General features: G+C 39.3%; 1 protein-coding gene across 1 annotated transcript in view; it reads left to right on the top strand.

Annotated features, from left to right (window-relative positions):
* LOC149324040 (chondroitin sulfate proteoglycan 4-like) overlaps window positions 1–24790 on the top strand; it is a 46620-nt gene that overhangs the window by 2095 nt on the left and 19735 nt on the right. Inside the window, exons 2-7 of the mRNA XM_089485965.1 lie at window positions 5803–5966; window positions 8180–11737; window positions 12829–13299; window positions 14254–14430; window positions 18505–18703; window positions 20688–20819. Coding sequence (XP_089342091.1) covers window positions 5803–5966; window positions 8180–11737; window positions 12829–13299; window positions 14254–14430; window positions 18505–18703; window positions 20688–20819 — 4701 coding nt within the window. The remainder of the gene's footprint in view (window positions 1–5802; window positions 5967–8179; window positions 11738–12828; window positions 13300–14253; window positions 14431–18504; window positions 18704–20687; window positions 20820–24790) is intronic.

Genomic DNA, 24790 nt, shown 5'->3' on the forward strand with positions numbered 1-24790 from the left:
CTAAATAAAGTGTGCATACTGTTACTGATCTTGATCAGGACCACTGCATGTAGATGTGGGAAATCTAAGCCTTTCTTCCAGCTATTTTTGATTTCAGCTTCCCCTCCCCATGCATGGGATGAAAAAAATGGAGGGCGGAAATGAAAATCTTTAGGATCCTTAGTTGTTTTACAGTGTTGTTGAAACTGGAAGTATTTTTAATTTAGGACAGGCCTCTCCCAGCAGCTACATGTCTCATATATTTAGCTCAGGCAATAGAAGAGGTTTCTAATAATCTCCTCTGAACACTTATCCCCCAGATATGTAGAACGATAAGTCCCATCATCCCTAGTTAGGCGTACATTTCTAATGTACAACTCTCAATTCATGTTTTCTCAATCTGTACTGTTTTACTGGAGAAGCGATGTTAGCAAAGTTAGCAACCTTTGAATTCCACCAAACTCTGCCTGAGGAAGAGTAGACCTCGACAGTTTACCACCCTCACCTGTGTAGATCATTCCGTGAAAGCATAATTTATGAACTCATTTAGATATTGTGAATTTACTTCACAGTGATCTTCAAGATGATAACATCAGTTTGAAACCCTGCCTTAACTGGTTCTTGGACTGAGCTAATTGTGCAGCATTTCTCCATTCTGGGAAAAGAATGTGCAAGATCAGATTTCTGAATAATGAGATTCTAAATTTAATGACAGGCCTTACAGTGGTACAGATGGAGTTCGGTATGAATTGCCTCTACAGGACAGAAGATTTATTGCCCCTTTGAAGTTGAACTGCAGAATGTTAATCAGTGTTTATGCTGTGTGCATGTGTATTCTTTTTTTAAAAAAAACTTTATTGAAACACTTCGAAATCAAACCCAAACCATAAAATGGCTTTTCACTTGACTATACAGTCAGCCCTTCTTATACACAGATTTTTTATACACGGATTCAAGCATACACGGTTTGAAAATGTTCCAAAAAAGTATAAATTTCAAATATCAAACCTTGATTTTCCATTTTTTATAAGGGACACCATTTTGCTATGTCATCATATTTAATGGGATTTGAGCATCCACAGATTTTGTTATACAAGGAGGATCTTGAAACCAAACCCCACCGTATAATAAGGGTCCACTGTAACAGGATTCGGTTTGCACCCACTGAACATTATTCAGAGGTCCATGCTTCTAATATGCTGAAATTATTTCCAATATTTCCATGTCATTAGCTTTTTCTCCTATCTCACAAAGCAAACCTTCAACCTCCTTTAAAAAAAAAGCACCGAAAAAAGGATTGTGGACATTTGGTGTGATGGGTGCTGTTAAAAAACTAGCTATTAAAATGGGCAACAACATGAGTGTTTCTTTTTCTTTTGTTTTTCCAGGAAATTATTGTCTTGACAGTGAGACAATTTCTAATTTAAGTGGGACTTTAAAAAAAACAAAACACAAATTTAGGGGATCACAGAATTTTAGGGTAAGCTTAAGAAGGATCATAAATGTGAAAATTAGGTCACTGGTTCCCGCTTGTCTTTCCTGTGCATTATGACTGAAGGCCCCCTTCTGCCCACTTTTTCTTCACCACACTCCTGCCACCCTCTTTTCCTTCACCACCACCCTGGATCTTTCCACTGCCCCCAGCCATCTCCCATCCCCAGAGAAGCTGTACCCCCCTGCCCTAGAGCATCTCTTTCCAGTCAAGAAGGGAAGGAAGAAAAGAGTTTCCTTCCATGCCCCTGGATACTGTGGGTCCTTGTTATCTGCTGGGGTTTGGTTCCAGGACCCCCCATGGATATCAAAACACATGGGTGCTCACGTCCCATTAAATACAATAGCATAGTAAAATGGTATCCCTAATATAAAGTGGCAAAACCAAGCATTGCTATTTAGAATTTATACTTTTCAAAAACATTTTCAAGCCATGGATGCTTGAATCCATGGATAAAGAATCAGTAGGTACAGAGGACCGACTGTACTAATAATGTAGTACTTTCTGAGTTGAGGGTGACCAAAGTGGTGAAAGGTTTGGAAATTATGCTCTATGTGGAGAGACTTAGGCAGCTGGGTATGTTTAGCCTTGGGAAGAGAAGGTTAAGAGGTGATATGATAGCCCTGTTTAAATATTTGAAGGGATGTCACATTGAGGAAGCTTGTTTTCTGCTGCTCCAGAGAATAGGACACGGAAAAATGGATGCAAGGAAAAGAGATTCTACCTCAACATCAGGAAGAACTTCCTGACAGTAACAGCTGTTTGACAGTGGAACATACTCCCTCAGAGAGTGGTAGAGTCTCCTTCTTTGGAGGTCTTTAAACAGAGGCTGGATGACTATCTCTCGAGGATGCTTTGATTGTGTGTTCCTATATGGCAGGGAGTTGGATTGGATGGCCCTTGAAGTCTCTTCCACTCTATGATTCTGTGATGGCAGCACCATTGATTTCTGTGGCAGCAAATGGGGACAGGAAGGGCAACACGGTTGGAGACACATTTTTCCCACCTCAGTGAAACAGACCAACGTCGGCCACATTCACACAAAGTGGAAGGCTGGCATTGTGGAGAATACAATTCTTTTCATACTGAACAGTATTCTGTGGCTTGCTTTTCTCCTCCTGCCGGTGAGAGTGACTAAACAAACCAGATCATTACCTGCAGGAAAACCTTGGTGTTTACATCCAACTGAGACTTCTGGTTTATTGTGCCTCCCAATAAGCTAGAATCAGAAACTAGGACTTGCTAGTTCCTGGCTTGTTTGAACTCCATAGCAGGTTTGTTACTCCCAAACAAACTGCTGAGGCTTTTCTTCTCAATGAATTCCTGGTTTCTTTAGCAGTTCTTTTTGGTGAGATGGACGAAGAGTGATAAGGGAACATGCATAAACATGCTGTGTTTGAGTAATAAGCCAGGATTCTCTTGAATGCTTGTTGTCTGTTCTGTGAACACATCTGTTGTGAAAATTGAAGGTAGATGTGGTTTGAACATACATTAGATGCTTTCTAGGGTGTTTATTTTTATAGCATAGAGTGTCCAGAGCTGAAATCAATCTTGCCAGATTTAGAAGTTTTGTCTGGCTTCTCTCCATCTTTGCATCATGCCATAGCTACATTTCATTTCAACTGGAATGCTCATTAAATAATTGTTATTTAATGAGACCATTCCAGATAAATTACAATTCACATAGTTTAGCACAGGGATTGATAGGAAGTAGATTGCGTTCTCCTCTGGGCAGTTTACAGAGGATCAGCAAGAACTTCTGGCTCCCAATTTTTTTTGGTTACTCTTCAGATTGTACTCTGGTTTATACTCTGGTTTCTCTTCAGATCATATAAACCTTCCCCTTCCCAATTTTTTTTTAACAATAGTAGCAGCAAAATGAGTCTTCTCTCCATCCCCTGGCACCAAATTGTACTACAGGAGTGAAGAAAGATTTGAATAACCAGAAGTGGATTTTTGTGTTGAAGGACTCTTGAGCTCCGGCATTCAAAACAAATTCCTCAACTTGGAATTCTTTCATCTTAAGTGAATGTTTTTTCACTTCTGGAATACAACCCCCAGATTTTCATTGGCTTTTATGGTCAGTGACTCTGGAAGGACTCTTTCACAACCACACAACTGCAAGGTGTAGCCTAAAAAATAAATTGTTCAAGCTCTAGAAACAGCAGGAGTAAAAGATGTTGGACTAATATAGAAAATCAGCATGTATAAGTGCTTTTTAATCTGTTTGATATAGGGAACCAGCAAGGTTTTCCCCCACTGTTCCAGGGACCAGCACCATATTTGTGACCATTGATCAACTGACTTTTTCTTTCTTGGAAACTTGATGCAGCCAGCAGCCAGTAGCTTGTGGATTGGTCCACAGGCCACCACTTTGAGTAACCACTTTGACTTCAGATGGTGTCTCACCTCTCAATGACTGTCTTAAAGCGGTAATGGATTGGATGAGGGAAAACAAATTGAAGTTGAATCCAGACAAAATGGAGGTACTTACGGTATCGACTCCGAACCCAGGCGTTGGGATACAACCTCCAGTCCTAGAAGGGGTCACACTCTCCTCAAAGGACAGTGTTCGAAGTCTGGGGGTGCTCCTAGATTCGTTGCTTCACATGACAAATCAGGTGAATGTGACGGTCAGGAGTGCCTGTTATCAGCTCCGTCTGATTTGCCAGCTGCGCCCTTTCCTGGAAGTCAGGGACCTTGAGACTGTAGTACATGCACTGGTAACCTCACGCCTTGATTTCTGCAATGCACTCTACATGGGGCTACCCTTGTGCTTGGTCCGGAAACTTCAATTAGTTCAGAACATGGCAGCCAGACTGGTCTCCAGAAGAGACCATATAACACCAATCTTAAGATCACTCCACTGGCTGCCCATCAGTTTCTGGGCCCAGTACAAGGTGTTGGTTATTACCTTTAAAACCCTAAATGGCTTGGGTCCAACCTATCTTCGGGACTGCCTCCTTCCATATAATCCTCCCCGCACACTTAGATCCTCAGGGAAAAATCTGTTACAGCCTTGAAAACAAGGCTGTCTGCGACCTCCCAGAGGACCTGCTCAGCTGTTGCTCCCAGGTTGTGGAATGGCCTCCTGGACGAGATCCGTCATATTACCACCCTAAATAGCTTTAAAAAATTATTTGGAAGTGGATGATTGTCCTGATTGCTTTCGAGCTGTAATGAAACCCGCTCAGAGCTACAGCTGCACCAAGAACTACTGTACTGCTGTAAAAAAAAACTCAACAGTTTATTTCATATCATCACAGCCTACATCTGCGCTCAGTATGTATTTAATTTTAGCCTTGAGTTCAGCATTCTGCAGACTCCAGCTCTGCTGTTTGTATAACAGTAGTTTTATGTGAGTTATTCATAGTGCTTATCCTTAAAGAAATATTTCATGCTGTATTTTTAAAAAGTGTGTTTTCAGCTGAGTGACAGTAAGAATAAAATAATAATAATAGTAATAATAATATATTTTATATATTTGCCAAGAAAAACTTATGATAGGTTCATCTTAGGGTTGCCATAAATTAAAAAAAATGACTTGGGGGCACACAACAACAATAACAATGACAACTGGAACTAATGAAACATCAGATCAACAATCCTTGAGAGAGAAAAAAGTGAGAAAATATCCCCCCCCCAAAAAAAAATAGGCATGACGCAACAACATGGTTGCAGCCAATTGCTGTTGGAATGCCAAAAAAGTTGCAGCCAAACCTAGTTCCTTAGATGAGGGTATTCCAAAACATGCATGATGGAAGAAAAAGAGACCAGCATCGTGACCATATCTGATAGACCTCTGATGGTGGTGGGCAATGGAACAAAGTAATGATCTTACCAGGCAGGAAGCTTCATGCAGTGAGGGCCAGTGCATTGAAGACTTCAGTGATCTACACTTTGAATACAACAATTACATTTTAAATCTCAAAGGGCAAAGTCTAGTGGTGGGACAGAAGATTCCAGTGGAACTAGGGATGTGTGGGTCCGCCATTGCAGTCCCCACCGCACACTTTAAACCTCTAGAGAAGTAGGTAGACATTCAAAACTTTATTGGGGGGGCACAGAGCATTTTCTGAGGGCGGGGAGGGAAAGAAAGTTTTGAAAATTCTTCTGATGTTAACTAAAATTTGACTTGGAGGCACATAACAACAACAACAACAAACATTTACTGTGGGCTTTAGCCAATAGTAAATCTTTTTGCCCTGGGAGGAAAATGAATTCTTATGTCAGCACATTCTTAATGCTACACACACCATCTACACATAATGTTGGAACGCCATTTTATATAAGCAAGCTTATAGTAACTTCCTTTGTTCTTTCCTATTTAGCATCATTTTATGGTGAAAGCTATGTGCAGTTAAAAGTTGCTGAATCCTCCTCTACAATATCATTGAAATTACGTTTTGTAACCAGTAAATCAGATGGATTGCTTTTTCTTGCTGCAGGAAAAGATGCTTATTTTCTGGTGGAATTACGTTCTGGAAATTTACATGTAAGGTTATAAACATACAAAGCTACCATGTATAGAAATGAGTGGAAAGATCCACCTGTTTAGCTCAGTACTACATTCCAAAGCATTTTTTAACAAATGGTGACATCAAAAAAACTAAAAGATACAGAACTTGAGTTTTTATCAGTGCCAGTACATATAATTACATTAGGTCAAGGATTGTGAATAGATGATGCTATAGTAAAACATACATAAATTTAAAAAAAAGTTCTGTTTGCAGTTAGTAGAGTTTTAGATTAAATTATGCGTGCTAAGCACTAGATGCATCTGTCACAGTATTTTAAGTGTCTAATAATCTAGTCACTTAGTCTAAAATTACTGTAAATGCAATTTGAAACTTTTATTGTTTATATTTTATTATTGATTGATATGAAATATTTATATCCCACCATTCTATTTTTTTTTAAAGCTGTCAAGTTTTAAAAGCTTTTTAAAGTAGTGTATTCCTTTCTGACACTAGCTGGTTCAAACCAAATGCTGATCCATGGTTTAGCATTAGACGAATGCACTATGGCTTGTCCCAGGCTCTCTTGTTCTCTCTTCATATCTTCATCTCCTTTGCACACTGAGGGAGGAAACTGAAAAATTCCCCTTTTGTATTGAATAAACCCATCATGTCTGAACTAAATTTGGCCCAATTTTAGGGAATCATTTGGTTCTAAATTTCTCATCATGTGTAAACTCAAGACTTGTAGTGCTTTTATCTTTTGATCGCATTTTATTCTTTTAATGAGTATTGTTTTAATATTGTACTCGTCTAATGCTATTTTAATATACACTTGTGTATGTTTTTAATTGTACTGAATTTGTAAACAGCTTTGTGTCCCAATTTTCGGGAAAAAGTGGGACATAAATAAATATAATAACAATATAGTAATAGTTGAGTCTAACTATAGTTAGTTAACAAACCAGGTTTTGAAACCATGGTTTGAGCCAAAATTGTTTGAAATGAATACAGGTAGAAAAAAGTTTTCTAGGATTATGCCGTGGCAATGGGAGCCGTTGGAGCAGTTTTCCAAATGCAGATACAATGGAAAACTTGGTTTAGTCAAATGTGAAAGTTGTTAATCGCCTCCCCTTGTCAGTGATGGAAAAGTGAATGAGATTGGAGAGCTATATTGGCCTCCTGCAGGACCCTGGAAGGCTACATACACTCATTTTCACACACACTCTCCTCCCTTGAATGTGTGTAGAGGGATTCAGTTGTTACTTTGCCTTCAGAATGACCAAGGGCACTTTCAAAAGCCTCTGGAAAGGAGGTCATTTTGCTGTTTCATGTCCTTTTTACCTCACCCCCCACCAGTCCAAGCCTAGAAAGGCATCATTTGTTGTTGCCCTCTGAGTGCTGATGTCTGTGGCATCTCTCAAGATACATTCTAGGTATAGAGGGTCTACTCAGTGAGTGCAGATGAGCTTGCAGCTTGGCAGAAAGACCCATCTAGAGTTTTTAAAATGGGGATAGTAACAAAAGGCCCTCAAAACACATCAAAATGGTCAGTAGCACCCCTAGAAGATTAGGAGACCATATTGGTCATTTGAAAGGAAAAGAAAAGTTTGGAGGGAGTGGGGGACTCTGGCTTGTCAACCCTTGGGCCACCCTGGAGGCCACATGCAGGGCTGCAGTTTTTTAAGCTCTTCTTTACATTCAAGGGAGGAGAGTGGCATGGGGGTACACAAGCCCAAGTATCACCACTTCCTTTTCAATGTGCTAAACCATGATTCATTCTTACATTAGAATTAGCCATGCATATTCCATTCATTGTTACCCAATCTCATATAGTCTGAATTTAGGACTCCCCCTGTTCCCAAATATAGTGGTGGTGTTGGTGGGAGGATGTTTTCCTACCCAGACTGAAAATTGCCTAGAACCAGTTGAACCTTTTCCACACCTGTTTCATTGCAGATTGTGCAATAATTGTGATGTGTTGTTATATATTTTAACTGTGTCCTACTATGTAATTTTAAATTTGAGTGGGAGGGTTAGACAGGTTTTTTGTGGATTTTAATGTTTGATTTTTATGTACTATATAATGTTGTTACCCGCCTCGATCCCCAAAACGGAAGAGGCGGGATATAATTCATTCATTCATTGGTTCATTCATTCATTCATGTTCTGTGTGTATAATTCATTTAATTATCTTGCCATTAATTTATACCTTGCCTCATCTGAATGATTTGAATATCTCTTTTTGCAGGTCAGAATCAATATTGGAGCAGGCGAGCAAGTTCTCCTTTCTCAATGGAGTTCTCAAATAAATGATTTAGTGTGGCACCTTGTAGAAGTACATCCTGAAGGAAATAAGATTACTCTAGTTATTGACAAAAAGGATCAAGTTAGTGCAAAACTGCCAGGAGTTCTGCCTGAAATAAAACTTGAACATGGTCTTTATCTTGGTGGGAGTGGAAACCTTGATGCTCCTTACCTCGATGGTGCTCAAACTAATTTCCGGGGATGTATTGATGATGTGATATTTAACAGCCATGACATCCTAACCTCCCTGAGACCTTCTTCTAGATTTAAAAATATTCATGAAGTGTCACTGAGCTGCAGTGATGAATTTTTTGCAAGTGAAGAAGAACCCATTAATTTCTTTAGCTCCAAGTCATATGTTTCTTTTCCTTTGTGGAATGTCCAAGCAGGAGGAGTCTTGGAGTTTATGGTGCAAACCACAGCTCAGAGAGGCTTGTTGTTCTACAGTTCTGGCCCAATGGGAGACTTTGTTGCAATGGAAATTGAAAATGGTCTCGTTAAAATTCATATTGGAAAAGGGAAGGATAGAACTCAGCTTTCTTCTCTCACCCCAGTCAATGATAACCGCTGGCACTCGGTTGAAGTGAAATTTTCTGCAAAATATATCCAACTCATGATAGAAAAGGAAACAGTAAAAGCATCTTTGCCCTCACAGAGTAAACTTCCTGTTCTTAAGGGGTCCCTTTGTATAGGTGGAGTAAATGATGCTGTCCGGGCAGAAGTGCTGAATCTAGGGTTAGCCTCAGTTTCAGGGAGGTATGCTGAAGGAGGATCATTCAGAGGCTGCTTGAGAGATTTGAAAATGGACTCGCAAAGGAAGACCTTGAAGAATGTCCTTGTAACTAAGGATATTTCAGTTGGATGCAAGTCAGAGAGCGACTTCACTCCAAATACTAGTGTAGCAGCTGTTGGAACAGCAGCTCCAGTTCATGATATTGGCACTGCAATTTCCAAATTCCATGGGAAAGAGAGTCGTGACCACTTTTTGATTGTCAACAACTTAATTGTCCCTGAAGGGGGGCAAGCAACTCTTGAATCGAAGCACATTAAAGTCAATGTGGAATTCAAGAAACTAGGCATTCGCCAGTCACAGATTGTTTTTAAAATTAAAAACCAGCCTTCCCATGGCCATTTGAGGTTGAATGTTGAGCCAGAGCAGGAAGAGTCCACATTTACTATGCTAGACTTGTGGCAAGGCAGAGTTTTATATGTCCATGATGGTTCTGAGGAAAGCTATGATTATTTCACTTTCTCCATTTCTACAAGCAGTAAAAAAGAGATGCCTCCGTATTTGAAAGGAAACAAGGATTATATGTTTACCATTACAGTAAGACCAATAAATGATGCTCCAGAACTCATACTCCCAAATGGAAACTTGTTTTTTCTCTTAGAACACTCTAAGAAACGCCTGACTGTAGACACGATAACTGTTTTAGACAGTGACACAAATATAGCAGACCTTAGTATTATGGTACTTGGAAATTTGAACGCAGATGCAGGATTTCTAGAAAATTCTAGAATTCCTGAAAAGGCTATCGCTGATTTTTCTTACAGGGACTTACAAGATGGCAATGTTTTGTTTGTCCACACAGGAGTTAAGAATTCCAGGCTGGTTCTACGAGCAAGTGATGGGGAGAAAGTCAGCAACACAGTTGTGTTGCGGATTGTCGCTTTACCGTTGCATTATAAATTGATCAACAACACAGGAGTTGAGGTGGTTCAGGGCAATGTGGCCATGATCAGTCTCAGTCATTTGGCCATTGAGATCAACATGGTTGAGCAAGAGCTGGAGATACGATATGAGATCACAGATCCACCTTGCTTTGGAGAAATCCAGAGGCGCCATGGTGCTGGAGAATGGAAGAAAACAATATCTTTTTCTCAACGCTCCATTGAACGTGGCCGTGTAAGATACGCTTCTACCTTCAAAGCCATGCAAATGGATAATGTCCTGGAGAACTTTAAATTTAAAGTTACCATTGGTAGCATAATAAGTGAAGAGTTTCTGTTTCCTGTCATGGTGAAATGGTTGAGGTATAACTTCTTGAGACATGTGCCATTAGTAATTGATAAATCAAAGCGAGAATACCTTACCTCCAGCAATCTTCTTGTTGTGATTGCAGATGCGGAAGTACCAGAAAATGAATTGTATTATAAATTATACTCGTTGCCTGAGAAAGGAAGCATTCTGCTTAATAATTTACCTTTGCAAATAAATTCAAGCTTTAGCCAGCAGAACATTTCTGATAATAAAGTGGAATATCAGTTGATCAATAGGCCCCTTGAGGAAACCCAGGATTCATTTCAGTTTCTAATTTTTACAAAATATGTGATATCAAATACCTATGATTTCAAAATTGACATTAAAACAGACCCCTGGAGCATTCTTTTGACAAACAGTGGTCTCACTGTTACTGAGGGAGAAGGAAAACTGATAACAGAATTGGAATTATTTGCACAAACCATTGATGATAAGACCTTCCAGTATAAAGTTATCAAGAGTCCGTCCCATGGAAAGTTAACACTTATTAATTTTTCTGATTCCCCAGAAAGTAACAATAATCTCACTGGTTTCACAAATCAGGATATAATTGACAAACGTCTTATGTATGTGCATGATGACTCTGAAACACAGTATGATGAAACTGATATCACAGCTACTGCTATAAAATTTGGGGAATGGGCAAACTCTGACATGGGAACAAAACCATCTTTATCAGCGGAGATCAAATTTAACATTTCTATCCAGTTGAAAAATGATGAGAAACCAGTACGTGTAGTAGATAAGGTGTTTCATGTTGTTAAGAATGGAAGGAAGCTGTTGACATTGGCTGATCTTTGTTACCATGATCCTGATATTGATTTTGATGATATGCAATTGTTGTATACAAGGCGTGGCATTCCAAATGGAGACTTGGTTTTTGTCAACGAAACCTCTCAAAGACTCTATCAATTCAAGCAAGAAGACTTAGCACGAAAACGAGTCCTGTTTGTCCACCATGGAGCAAACTATGGCCGTTTTGTGCTCTTCGTCACTGACGGGAAGCACTATACATCATCACTGCTAGAAGTAAGTGCTTCAGACCCTTACATCCACCTAGCAAATAATACAGGTTTATTGATCCAGAAAGGAAGAGCAGAAACAATCACCACAGCTAATTTGAGTATTACCACAAACCAAGACATTAGAAGTGATCATGAAATTGCGTTTGAGATTTTTTCATCTCCAAAGTATGGACAGGTCTTTGTAAATAATTTATCACAGGGTACTTTCACTCAGCATGATCTTAAAATGGGACATGTGACTTACAGGCATGATGATAGTAGCAATTTGGTTGACAAGTTTAACTTCACAGTATATGCTAAAAGGGTCCAGCTGGATGCTGAAATGAATATCCGTATATACTTGGAGAGCCATCAGCGTCCACCAGTGATTGTACATAACAGCAGCCTGTTGGTTGAAGAAGGAAAACCAGTTAAAATCAGTAAAGGAAAATTGCTGGTAAGCTGAAGTAGTCTAATAATTAACAATACTATGTTTTGAATGTATTTTTGTATACTGTAAGCACATTCACAGGCCTACACATTTTACCATGCCCTTTAAGCAATGGACTGGTGCTAAAAGTGTCTGCAGGGATGATTCTGTGGTGGCTGGCACCTTTTTCCTCCTGGGGTAGCATAACTACACTGGGGAAAACACAGAGAAGTGTGGGGCATGGTAAGCTTGTGTTCACTGCACCTGCCCAGAACAGGGATTTTTGTTTTCATCAGCTTACATTAAACTGTCAGTATGTACCCTAGTGGTCTCAACCATGTTAGATGTGTATGCTACAGTTGATACTATAAGCTAAAAAGCTCAAACAGAATAACCCACCATCATACTGACCACATTCAATCCTCATTGGGGGGGGGGGGGGGGACAGATGTAGTGCTGGCTAGAGGACAAAATTATATTTAAAAAAATAGTTTTTCATCCTTAACCAAAAAAAAAGAGCTTCCTGTCACATCCAGAGGATGCACTTATGCTTATTGGTAAATAAATATGGGGTGCGGGTGGATTTGCTTTAAAAGTAGAGTTTTGCACTGAAAACATGTTTTTCAGCAAAAAAAGTAACTTTTTTCTACAGGAAGTATTGCACAAACACATTTTCCATGCCACCCCTGCCCCCCATATGTTCTGCACAAAAGCCACATTTTTGTCAACAGTAGTTTTCAAAAGAAAAGAAAAGAAAGCTTGGTGGTTTGAGTACTGGAAATCCTTACTCAAATTCCCACTCAGTCAGGGAAACCCATTGGGTTAACTTAGGCAATTCATTCTTTTTCATCCTCAGAGAAAAGCAATTAAAAACCCCTTCTAAACAAATCTTGCCAACAAAACCCCATGATGGTTTGTCTTAGGGTTGCCATAAGTCAAAAACGACTTGAAGAAACACAACAACAAGAAGTTTTATCTACTATGGCAAGTATCCATTCCATCACAACTCTACCAGTGAATGAGTATTCTGTGATTTATTTGTTAAGATTTAAATACAACTGCATGGAAAAAGCCTACTTATCATGTGTCTTTAATGAATTATGCATCTGATTTATAAGGTTGTGCATGAAAACAATTTGCCATCAGAGATAGAGTTCAAAGTAATGTCACCTCCACTCTATGGGTACCTTCGGAAGTTTACATCAGAGGAAGGCTATTTTGGAGCAGAAGAAAATCCAGTGTTGTCCTTTACCCAGCAAGATATCAATGATGGGAACATCCAGTATGTGCAGACCAGTTCCAACCAGCTCCAAGATAAGTTTTCTTTGGACGTGACTAACGGCATCCAGGCAGTCAGTGGAATAAAAATTGTGGTAGACATCATCCCAAAACTCATCCCATTAGAAGTACACAACTTCACAGTTGCCGAAGGGGGATCAATAACTCTGGAAGAAGATCTTCTAAAAATTGCTAATAGCCATTTTGTGGGGCTCAATTGTGAATTTAATGTAATTGAGGCACCAAAATATGGGCGTATTTCAACCTCTCAGTTTCCTGGAGTGGCACTAACTAAATTCACAAGGAAACAGGTAAGGATGCTCCATGATGTTTTCTGTTTAGTAGTATTTTGATTTTAAGCAGAATGGATTATGGTTTGGAGATCATGTAACACATTTTGCCAGGTTTCCACCTAGCTCAGTACCTTGCCTCTTATTATTAGACCTAGGGAATCCAACTAGACCACAAGTTGAACATGAGTCAAAAGTGCGATGTGGCAGCTAACAAGGCCAATGCGATTTTAGGCTGCATCAATAGAAGTATAGTGTCTAGATCAAGGGAAGTAATAGTTCCACTCTATTCTGCATTGGTCAGGCCTCACCTGAAATATTGTGTCCAGGTCTGGGCACCACAATTAAAAAAGTACACTGAGAAACTGGAGCGTGTCCAAAGGAGGGCAACTAAAATGGTGAGGGGTCTGGCAACCATGTCCTATGAGGAACGACTTAGGGAGCTGGGTATGTTTAGCCTGGAGAAGAGAAGGTTAAGAGATGATATGATAGTCCTGTTTAAATATTTGAAGGGATGTCATATTGAGGAGGGAGCAAGCTTGTTTTCTGCTGCTCCAGAGAACAGGACCAGAAACAGTGGATGCATGTTATAGGAAAAGAAATTCCACCTCAACATTAGGAGGAACTGCCTGACAGTAAGGGCTGCTCAGCAGTGAGACACGCTCCCTTGGAGTGTGGTGGAGTTTCCTTCCTTGGAGGTTTTTAAATAGAGGCTGGATAGCCATCTATCGGGGATGCTTTGATTGAGAGTTCCTGCATGGCAGGGGTTGGACTGGATGGCCCCTGTGGTCTCTTCCAACTGTATGATTCTATGACCTTCCCATTTTTAAATTTTAATGGTTTTCTATAATAGTATATAATAATGTAAATGAAACAGGCCCATAATGATGTGACAGGATAAACTGACAATTGTTGCAGAACTGGTGTGGCTTTTGACACTGTGGATTCTTAGTTTGGTGACTCTCTTCTTTTTAGGTAGAACAAGGATTAATCTTATATATTCATGAAGATAGTGAACAGCTTCTTGACAGTTTCACCATCATAGCAAATAGCACAGAACTATGGAAACAGAGTCTGCCTCAAAAGATATATGTGATTATTACACCAGTAAATGATGAAGCTCCTGTTGTAAAGAGAAACAAAATTCTTCGGGTAAGTTGTGTGCATCTTCTAACACTAAATGTTGGTATCTTCTTTCTAATAAACAGAAACATGTAAATTTCTTAGATATGATACTCTGTTCCTTAAGATTTTTCATATGTATGAAAAATACTGCTTATCCATTGGTTTATCTACATTGCATGAACACTGTATAATCTTTCTACACTCATCTTCAGGGGCTCAAACTTGGATTTATTTTTTAATACAAAACTAGGGCAGAATTTATTTTGAAATAATTTTTAAAAACCATATTCATATTACATAGGTATAGTGAGTTCTGCTATAACATATTTTTACAATGTGAATTGTCAGTAACATGATTAGTTAATAGAGGAATATAATTTGCAGAACAAAGCACTTAATTGGCTATAGCACTATTCCATCTTGAGCATTCAAAACTGGCATCTCTCCACATGTCAGCAGTTAAGTAGCAACACTGCCTCTCCTTGTCTTAGTTCAGTTTTTCAGCTGTGTAGTTTGAGAAGTGTGTGACTGAAGTGAGGTGAATAGAAGACAGGGAGAGGGCATTTGCATAAGATTTTAGGTCAGGAATGGGTGAATGGAAATAGGAGGTGGGAGTGTTTCAAGAGATGAAATTTTAAGTTGGGTCATGAGTAAATGAAGGCTGAGGGAGTATTTGAACAACATTTGACTGTCACAGTAAGCCAGGGCTTGTCTGTGCCAAGGCACAGCAAGTGTTATTACCTGTTTAAAGTACTGGGCAATCTCTCCATTTTTCAGAGGCTTGTGGGGCATATGTTGCACATCCCTGCCATAAATACCTATTTTCATGTTTTTCAACGGTATGGGCTCCATTTATACTTATAAATAAAATATATTCATTAAAATTTGTGGCAAATTAAATATCCTAGCTACCACAGCACCTATGTGATGTGAATTAGTCTCTTGAGAGATGAGATATGTTTTGGATTTTGGATTATTATTTGAATATTTTCCCAGTAAAATTATTACCGTATACTGCTGTAAATGAGCAAAAATGCAATTTTATTTATTTAGTTAATTAGTTAAGGCTTATTGTTTTAAACATAGATGTAGTGGTTTGCCTGGTATTACAGGAATATAACCACCAGGGGGCCATGTTTTCATTTTTGTGGAAGTCTCTCCATTCACCAAAAATGATTCAGATTGTTGTAGTTAATTTAATTGTCTAGGAGAGAGGGGAAAATGCATCTAGCCTCGACTGAAATCATAAAAAACATAAATATGGAAGAATTTACTATGATTTTGATAGTTTCATTTGCCTAATGATTAATTTGACTCTCAAATTGTTTTGATAGCTCAATAGGCAAACCCAAACCCTAATAGCCAATACAGAGTCTAGGAGGTCATGCATTAAAATACTCCACAGCATGACCTTGGAGCAAATATCATTCATAGTAGGAAGCTTATCTGGGAGTTGAGTTTCAGATTGAAATAAGTTAATTCATAGCCTCCAGTATTTCACAGATGAAAACTGGGACACGTGTAGCCAACTAACATCAGAATGGTGTCAAGATGTCAAAAGTTATTAATAAGGAAAAACATGCAAGCTAGGAGAGGCTGCAGCAGTGTGCTTTTGCCTGAACCTGCAGGGAAGAGCCAGGTCAAAGTTGGAAAGTGGAGTAGAAGAAAAAAACCAGGAAATGTTTAATGTGATGACAGAGGATTAATCAGGGCTGTCCTGCCAAATTGGGACACTTGGTGGTATGTTAACTGGACAGTGCATATACCTTCAGCTTTTGATAAACCTGATTGCCAACAAGCCTTTTGTTCATTTCCATTCGGTGCTTCCTAATGATGCTTTTGAGAATCATTTTCAGAGGTCAATGCCATCTTTCTTTTGTAACCCTTCTGAGTGTGACTGAATTGACCCATGGATAATTTTTTTAGTTGACTTTTTGACTAAAATTTCTCAGCTTATGCATGAGTATATTCAGTACTTGTTTAGTTACACTGAAATTGAGAAAAACCTATCCCTCTGGTTTTGGCAGGAATGACTGACTTCTTCTGAATGCAAATGCAGAATTCCAGTCTCATGGTAATAATTTATCCTGCCAGGGGGACAGGGATACTTGAGAGAGAGAGAGAGAGAGAGAGAGAGAGAGAGAGAGAGATGTACAGGAAAAACAGTGTAAAGGAAATATGGAATTGATCCAAGATCATAGGTGGAAGAACTCCATTCACAGAAAATGCCTCTTTCTGATTTGGGGGGAATCCCTTTGTACCCATAGTTCATCCTTTCAGCAGAATCTGTGACCTTCTTTTTAACATTTTCAGGTGGTTACAGGAATTGGGGTGTGGAGGTCAAGTCAGAGTAGATCACATCAGCCAACCCATTAGCATGTACCTACATTTGAATCCAATCCAACATTTTAAATAGAAAGTTGCCAGAATCCTAATTTGGCTACTTAGTTACATCACAATTACTAAGTAACATGTCCTGGCTCAACCTCCCCCTCCCACTGCCCAAGTCCAGCTTAAGAGCCAGGCACTGGATTGTTTGAAGGAGGTCCATTCAGCTTTCAACTTGGATGCAGGGAGGACAGCATTTCCATTCCCTTTTCACCAATGAACAAGCCTGCAACAAGGAGTTGCAACAGGCTGATTGTTGCAGGCTCGCTTGTTGGTAAAAGTGGGGTGAAAATATTGTTTTTCTTGGGCTGTGATTGGAAACTTGAACTAATCTTTTTTGCCTGATCCAGTGGCTGATATTGCAAAATTAAAATGCCTTTATTGCACCTTGAATTTCATGTTTCTGCTTACTTTACTGTCTTATGGTAAATATATACTTTAAGCGACCAAGTATCATCATTAAATTATGTTTTCCTTTAGCAAAATCATCATCAGATATGAATTGACTTAAATTGTTTAAATGAATTAGTGAAAAATATGTTTTGTTGAAGATTATCAGCTCTTTAAATATTAATGTCAATAGTGTTGTGCCATAACTGTTGCAGTTTAAAATCTGAACTTGGTGGCTAGTAAAGTAACAAAAATGTGAAATATAAATGTACAAATAATATACTGTACATAAGAGTACATTACTTACAAATAATATACATAAGAGACATTAGCCCTGTTGCTGAAAAATGCTCATGTACTAAATGGATGCATAAGTCAATCAGCTCAAAAGTGGGTTGGAGCAAGGAGAGCCTTCAGAATTACCATAAAATCCTGACCCAGTGGGATCACAAAGTCCTGGGCACCTTTAAGACCAATAGTTTTATTAGAATATAAGTGTGTATTTTTAAATATGTATCCTCTGGCAATCTGCAAGTTGCAACAGGATAGCCAAGGTATTTAGTCTGGCGTCTTTCTTTTGACCCAGTCTATGAGGTGCTGAGCATAAGCATCAGCTGAGCACATTTATTGCCCCATTTGTTGCAGTCACAGATCTGTCTGCTGTTCAAGACTACAATGAAACTCTGCTACTGTTGGGATAGCTATTGAGATGAGACAGCTTTTTAGTTTCCCCTAGAATTAGTCATACAAAATGCTTTTATAAGCATTCCTCTGCTTCCAGGCTATATACAATGTCTTGTCCTATTTCTTCAAATACTAATTCATGCAGGATGTTGTTTGATGTCTGTTAGAAGTCTTTGTAGTTCTAAATGATTTTCAGTGCTAAGCCAGGGCTGAGCGGACTTCAAGCTTGTTCGGTCTATTTTGTTTCTTTACTAGAATGCTGAGATCCACCACCCACACAAGAATTTAAAGAATAGGGTGCATTCTAAGCCTAGAAATTTGTTTTTAGTAACAGAACAGAACTGAACTCACTGTCCTGTCATCCTAAAGTCCGCTCCTGATTACCCCAAGCTCTCTTCATTTCAGCAACCTAAGTGGTTAAAGCCATGCTTTTATTGCTATTGTTAAACAGCTGGGAGTCAGAAATCCTTGCAAATCTATTCCAGATAACTCAGAAATCTATCAGTAGATCCATCCTCTGGCTTACCTCTGTGCTTGACACTTGATTGTCTTATCACTTCATATGGTTACTGCACCTTATAGTTCAACTTCAGATAAGTAGAATTATTTTTGTGTAATACTTTCCTTTTTATTTTAAAGGTCTGGGTGGATTCAGTCACGGAAATAACAATGAATGATCTTTGCACAGAAGATAAAGATTCCATTCCTGCAGAACTTGTGTATTCTGTTTCTCCTCCAAACAATGGTCACCTGGCTCTCAAATCTTTTCCAAACAAAAGTATCCTTAATTTTACCCAAGCTCACATTGAGGAAGGACAATTAGTGTTTGTTCATAGGGGTATGTCATTTTGTCAGTGGAATATTCATGTCAATTTTAATGATGTCATTCTGTTAAGTCTCATTCATTAGGCTGGGAAACTTTACTTCTCCAGAATTACATTGCTTTCAGAATCTACATAGAATTAAATTTACATTGTAAGCATTCTGTGATATTGTCACCTGTCGAGTTGTAAACAAAGTCCACAGTATTCAACCACTTGCAATGTATTTGTTGTTTTTAACTACCCTCAAGTTGACTATGACTTATGGTGACCCTGTGTATGAGGCATCTCCAAGACCCCTATCCTCTGCTGCTCTGCTTAGGTCCTGTAAATTCACACCCATGACCTCCCTGGTTGAGTCTATCCATCTGGTGAGTGGTCTTCTCATGATGTGGCCAAAGTACAGCAGATTCAGTTTCATCATCTTTGCTTCCAGGGAGAGTCCAGGATTTGATTTGTCAAAGACCCATTTGTTTGTCTTTTTGACTGTCCATGATATCCTCAGCACTCTTCTCCAGCATGGCATCTCAAATAAGTTTAATTTTTTTCTGTCAGTATTCTTCACTGTCCATCTTCCACATTCGTACATGGTAAGGGGAATATAATGGCTTGGGCAATTCTGACTTTAGTGCTCTGTTGTATATATTTACACTTAAGAATCTTGTCCAGTTTTTTCATGGCTTCCCTTTCCATTCTTAGTCTTCTTCTTATTTCTTGACTGCAGTCTCCATTCTTATTGATATTTGATCCAAGGTATGGGAACTCTGTAACTATTTCAACATCATTATCTAGGCTGAATTTAGTAGATCATCCTGGTCATTATTTTTGCCATATATAGTTTTGTTTTAATAGACCAAAACCCAAAATGACTGAGATAGAACCTGTTCCAACAAATCTATTTCCTTTCCACTGGGTTACCTTGTTGTCCCAGCCAGTGATTACACTGGGACCAAATAAAATCACATTTTTTAAGGGGGTGAATCACAATGCCAAGAAGCAGAAGTGACTTATTCTCATTCTGTAGGCTTGTCAGGTTTTCAACTGGACTTTTGTGGAATTGTTGTTTGCCTGAGACTGCAAATGGGAAGAGAGATATCAAACAGCACTGGAGGAGGGATGGGGAGTTATTATTATTATTTTTTGCAGGCATGATTGTTTGAAGTCCATCTGTACTCATTTTGGGCTAGTGGCAGGCCTCTGCTCAGCATGAAGATGCTTTTATGGGTGTGGCACATGCACTATTTTTATGACAACATGGGCTCATTATGGCACTTGGAGCCATGAGAGGAATGGTTGCAAGTGTTGCATCTTGTGAGCCTTCTTGTTGTACAAACCCTGGCAAGAGGAAGGTGGCAATGCTCCTTCACAAACCCCAGCAGCTGTATAGGGCCTGGAAAAACTCCCCTCGTATTATGTAGGGAATGGAAGCTACTACTGGGTACGTTTTGGCACCTTCCTGGCTGCTAAAAAATGCCCAACACTTCTGATTTTATGTGATTAGCCAGGTTTACCCAACCTATGTGCCCTTTTGCCTGCATCTTCTCTCAGGCCACAGTTCTCTTTCATTTCCACAGTTAGCTGACCTGCCCTACTCTGTGACATAATAAGGGCCCTCCACTGGTTTGAAGGTTTTCTTTCCAAAGAGGAATGAAATTTTGCTGACGTCACAACCCTGTCACTGTCAGTATGCTGGCTTCTTTGGGTAGAGAGACTGGACTTATCAGTAGCTTAAAGAAATACAAGAAAGACATACAGTATCTACTGCTAAGCTACTGGTAAGCCTCAATGCACTGGAATTCTAATCAGCTCAAAAATGCTAGATTTTTTTGGTTTTCTAGGCATACCTCTATTAACAACGCCCCTGTCAAAGAAGCTCCTTTTTACAAAGCCTTTTTGTCAAAAAATGCTAGATTTTTTGGGGTCATGTAGGCATACCTCTATTAAATCAAAAATTCTGAGTAAACTTTGCCTTCACACAAATGTATCTCTGTCTTTTTGTAGGTGCTATGTCTGGGGGCTTCAATTTTCAGGTTACAGATGGCTTGAACTTTTCACCCCGGCAAATATTTAGCATCACAGCTCGAACCCTGGTTATCCGACTGGAAAAGAACAATGGATTGGCAGTTTTTCCAGGTAAAGCTATCATCATGTGATTTCATTTTTAAATATCAGTGTAATACAGATAAGATGACCTATTAAATAGAGTGTCTGATCAGTACTTAGAACTTTAGAAAATTTAGTTTTTGGACTACAGATCCCAGAATCTCCTAGCCAGCACGATTTAAAAGGTTCTGATTCAATACTTCCTTTTGAGAAAGAAAAGATGTTGGGGGACTCAGACATGGAGCTTCCATGTCATAGCTTGTCATAACTAGCCAATACTGGCTCAATATTTATTTATTTATTTCAATATTTATACTCTGATCTATATACAAAGATCTCATAGCAGTTTACAGCATGGTTTATTTGAACATTTTAAAACAATAAAAATAACTTTGACTAAGAACATATGTTTTTGCTTGTTGCTGGAATGACAGAACATTGATGCCAAGCCTCTAAGTATTCAATGACTGGGGTGCCACATCAGAAAAGACCTGTTCCACATTCTCCCAGATATTTAGTTGGTTAGTTTATATCCTGCCTTTCTCCCAGTATGGTATCTAAGGCTGTGTGTTGAGATACAAAGCCATTTAGGGCTCTGAGGCCTGTTACAGACTGCCAAAATAAAGCTGCTTCAGGTCTCTTTGGAGGTATGCTGTTTAAATGATGCATGCATCCTAAGAATCTGGAAGCTGCACCAAAGCTGCACTCCAGTGCTTAGGAATGGAGTGTGGCTTTGGCGTGACCTCCAGACTCTTAGGAGGCCTGAACGTCATTCGCTTCTGGGCACAATACAAGGTGTTGGTTATCACCTATAAAGCCCTAAATGGCTTGGGCCCAGGGTACTTGGAGGACCGCCTCTCCCCATATAGTCCACCCCACACACTCGGGTCATCTGGGAAGAATTTGCTGAAGATCCCTTCGTCTAAATATGTGTCTACCTCACAGAAAGCTTTTTCTATCTCGGCACCTGGGATCTGGAACACCCTTCCAGAGGAACTCCACGCCGCCACCTCCCTAGACCTCTTTAAAAAGAGATTGAAGACCTTTTTATTTCACCATGCCTTCCCCGACGTCCCTTGTTAATGCGATCCTTCCCCTATAATGTACAATATCTTCAAGTATTTTAGCTGGCCTGGTCTTGTTTTAGTGGTTTTAATGTGTAATGTTTTAGTGGTTTTAACTATGTATTGTATATTGTTTATTGTATTTTGTGTTGCTCTGTGTATTGATCTTTTTTGTACACCGCTATGATCTAAGTGGAATAGCGGTTTATAAATAAAACGTATTATTATTATTATTATTATTATTATTACCAATACCTTCAATTTAGATCAAAGGCATATTTGTACCCACTGCAATTTCTTTAATACTGATATTACTCATGTGTGTTTTCTTTATGATATTCCAATCAGCAGTCCAGTTGCTGCATTTTGCACTACCTGCCAATTCTGAGTCATCTGCAAGGTCAGCCCCATGAAGAGCACTGCACTAATCAAGAAATGATCAGTGCATGTATTACAATGGCTAAGTTATCTCTTTCCAGGAAAGGCTGTAGCTGGCAGGCCATTTGAAGCTGGCACCAAGCACTCCAAGTGATGGAGTCCAGTTGAGCCTCCAGTGACAGTGATGGATGAATATTGCATAGGTCCCCAATTGCTAAGTAGTTGGATGCTGGGAAGAGCACTTGAGACATTCTGCATTCATAGGAAGTGCTCTACCAATAAGCGATGGGGTCCTTTTCCCTTCTCAGGACCATGGCTACTCTTTGTAGAATGAAGTGGATGCCTCAGAAAGCAGATGCTGAGTGATAGTAGCAATGTGGTGAAGGAGATGGTTGTCATCACACAGTTGCTCTGAGCCCTATAAATTTACCAGATGCCATTCACAGTGTTCAGGGTGGATTCTTCTGCCAGTCACCTTGATTGTGTTTTGTTTTTTAACAGAATGGGGGCATGACTCTTTAAACTTGGAAAGTGGGGGGAAGTGAAAAACAGACATGTGATAATTTGTATAATATGTATAATTAATTTTTGTTTGTAACATTTGGGTTTTAGTTTGGTTCATAGCAGAACTACTCATAATAAGATGATTCAACAAAAAAAGCAGGAAGTCAACTGATTTCAGTTGGAATAAATATGACCTTAATACAATGCATTGGCACGGAGTTTTACTCCAAACCGCTATCTCTGTAATTGCTTTTGGTGTGCAAGATAGCTTCAGGCATGAGCTTTTATAGGAATTTCCATAGTAAGCCAAAGATAATTATAAGCAAACTGTCCTTGATGCATTTTTGAAGGAGGGGTTGCTCTGCTTTCTGCCACATTAAAGGAGTAATATTTATTCCAGCGCTTCCAACTATGCTCTGCTTGGCTTGCAGTAATGGCTGAGATTTTTCCTCTCCCTTTGACTTAGAAAATTTCTTGCACAGCTTTGACTGATTGGATTCACCTGGATTCATTGGGCTTTCTTGTAGTCTTCATTTTCTTCCTGGTAAAAAGACACAAACGTTTCACTCTAAAATACTGAAAGGAGCGAGTCATAGTGTTTTAGTTTATATCTGCTTATTCTCATGTCTGCTGTAGATATTATACCAGAGTCACTAATCTTGATCTTGCAATTTACATATGGTCAGGATTATAGGTTACAGAACTTACCCAAGCCATGTTGTTGCCTGAGGCAGAGTATCAAACATTCTTCCTGGTCCCCTTGAACCACATCAAGGTGCACAGCACCAGGGTCAGCCAAAGTATGGTAGAACATGAGACAGAAATGCACTTGCCCTCAACCTTGATAGTAAAAAAAAAACACCCCAGCAACAATAAGAGTAATATAAGTAGTAAGGAGGAGCCCTGGTGGCGCAGTGGTTAAATGCCTGTACTGCAGCCATTCACTCAAAACCACAAGGTTGTGAGTTCAAGACCAGCAAAAGGGCCCAAGCTCGACTCAGGCTTGCATCCTTCCGAGGTTGCTAAAATGAGTACCCAGACTGTTGGGGGCAAATTAGCTTACTTGCTAATTAGCTTACTTGCTGTTCACCACTATGATCTTTGGAATAGCGGTATATAAATAAAACAAATTATTATTATTATTATTATTATTAATCTGCTGCTCTTGCCTGATATCCCAAATCTCCTACAAGCGGCTACCTCACTCTGCCTAATAATAGGGCAGATCCTGCTATGGAGTGCTTCCAAATGTTAATAGTGCTGCTATTGTACCATTTCCCCCCTACTGAACAGATTTTGTGTGTGTGTGTGTGTGTGTGTGTGCATGCGTGCGTGTGTGTGTATGTGATAAGAAAAAAGTTAGAAGTGGTGGAAAAACACATGAGGGTTATAAATGGAAGATGACAGTGTCTGTGGCCTCTGTAAGTCTGTAAATGAGGAAGAACTATTTCACAACAAAAACTTTATCTGTAAGAAACATACTAAGATATGCAAACAGAAATCACTATAATACTATGTGAATGTTCCTTTGGAACTTGTAGTATTCAGCTCTAGACTGAACTTGGTTTCCCTCTCTGAAAATGTGTGAGGGCTAGTTTTTGGAGATTATCACACACAGATGGGATAGGAATGGGATCGTTCCCCTGTCCTTATCCCATGATAAATCCATCCATGACTGCATAGTGTGAAAGGCTTCCAAATCGTGGCGCTGACTTGTCATTAAAGCGGCATTGCAAGAACGTGAATGTTAATGCAAAATGCTGGTCAATATCACTTTAATGACAGGTTAATGATAAGATCTGCATGATGTCATCTGAAAGTCTTTTCTGTAATCGTGGTCAGTTGCACTTTTTGTATGGGTTAATTATGAGATCTGCCCAACGTCGTCTGAAAATCCTTCGTGTAATCATGTGGGAAGGACCAGGCAAGAACAGAACAAGGACAGGATAACCCCCGTGCGATAGTATCTTTTGACAGCATGAGACATCAGAAGTTTGTTTTCTGGTAGTATGTGCAGTCAGTGAATAGAGCATCCTCATAGAATGGTAGTCTGCA

Source organism: Sceloporus occidentalis, unplaced genomic scaffold (assembly GCF_023333645.1).
Source record: "Sceloporus occidentalis isolate IW3139 unplaced genomic scaffold, rSceOcc1.0.p SCAF_1, whole genome shotgun sequence".
Lineage (NCBI taxonomy): Eukaryota > Metazoa > Chordata > Lepidosauria > Squamata > Phrynosomatidae > Sceloporus > Sceloporus occidentalis.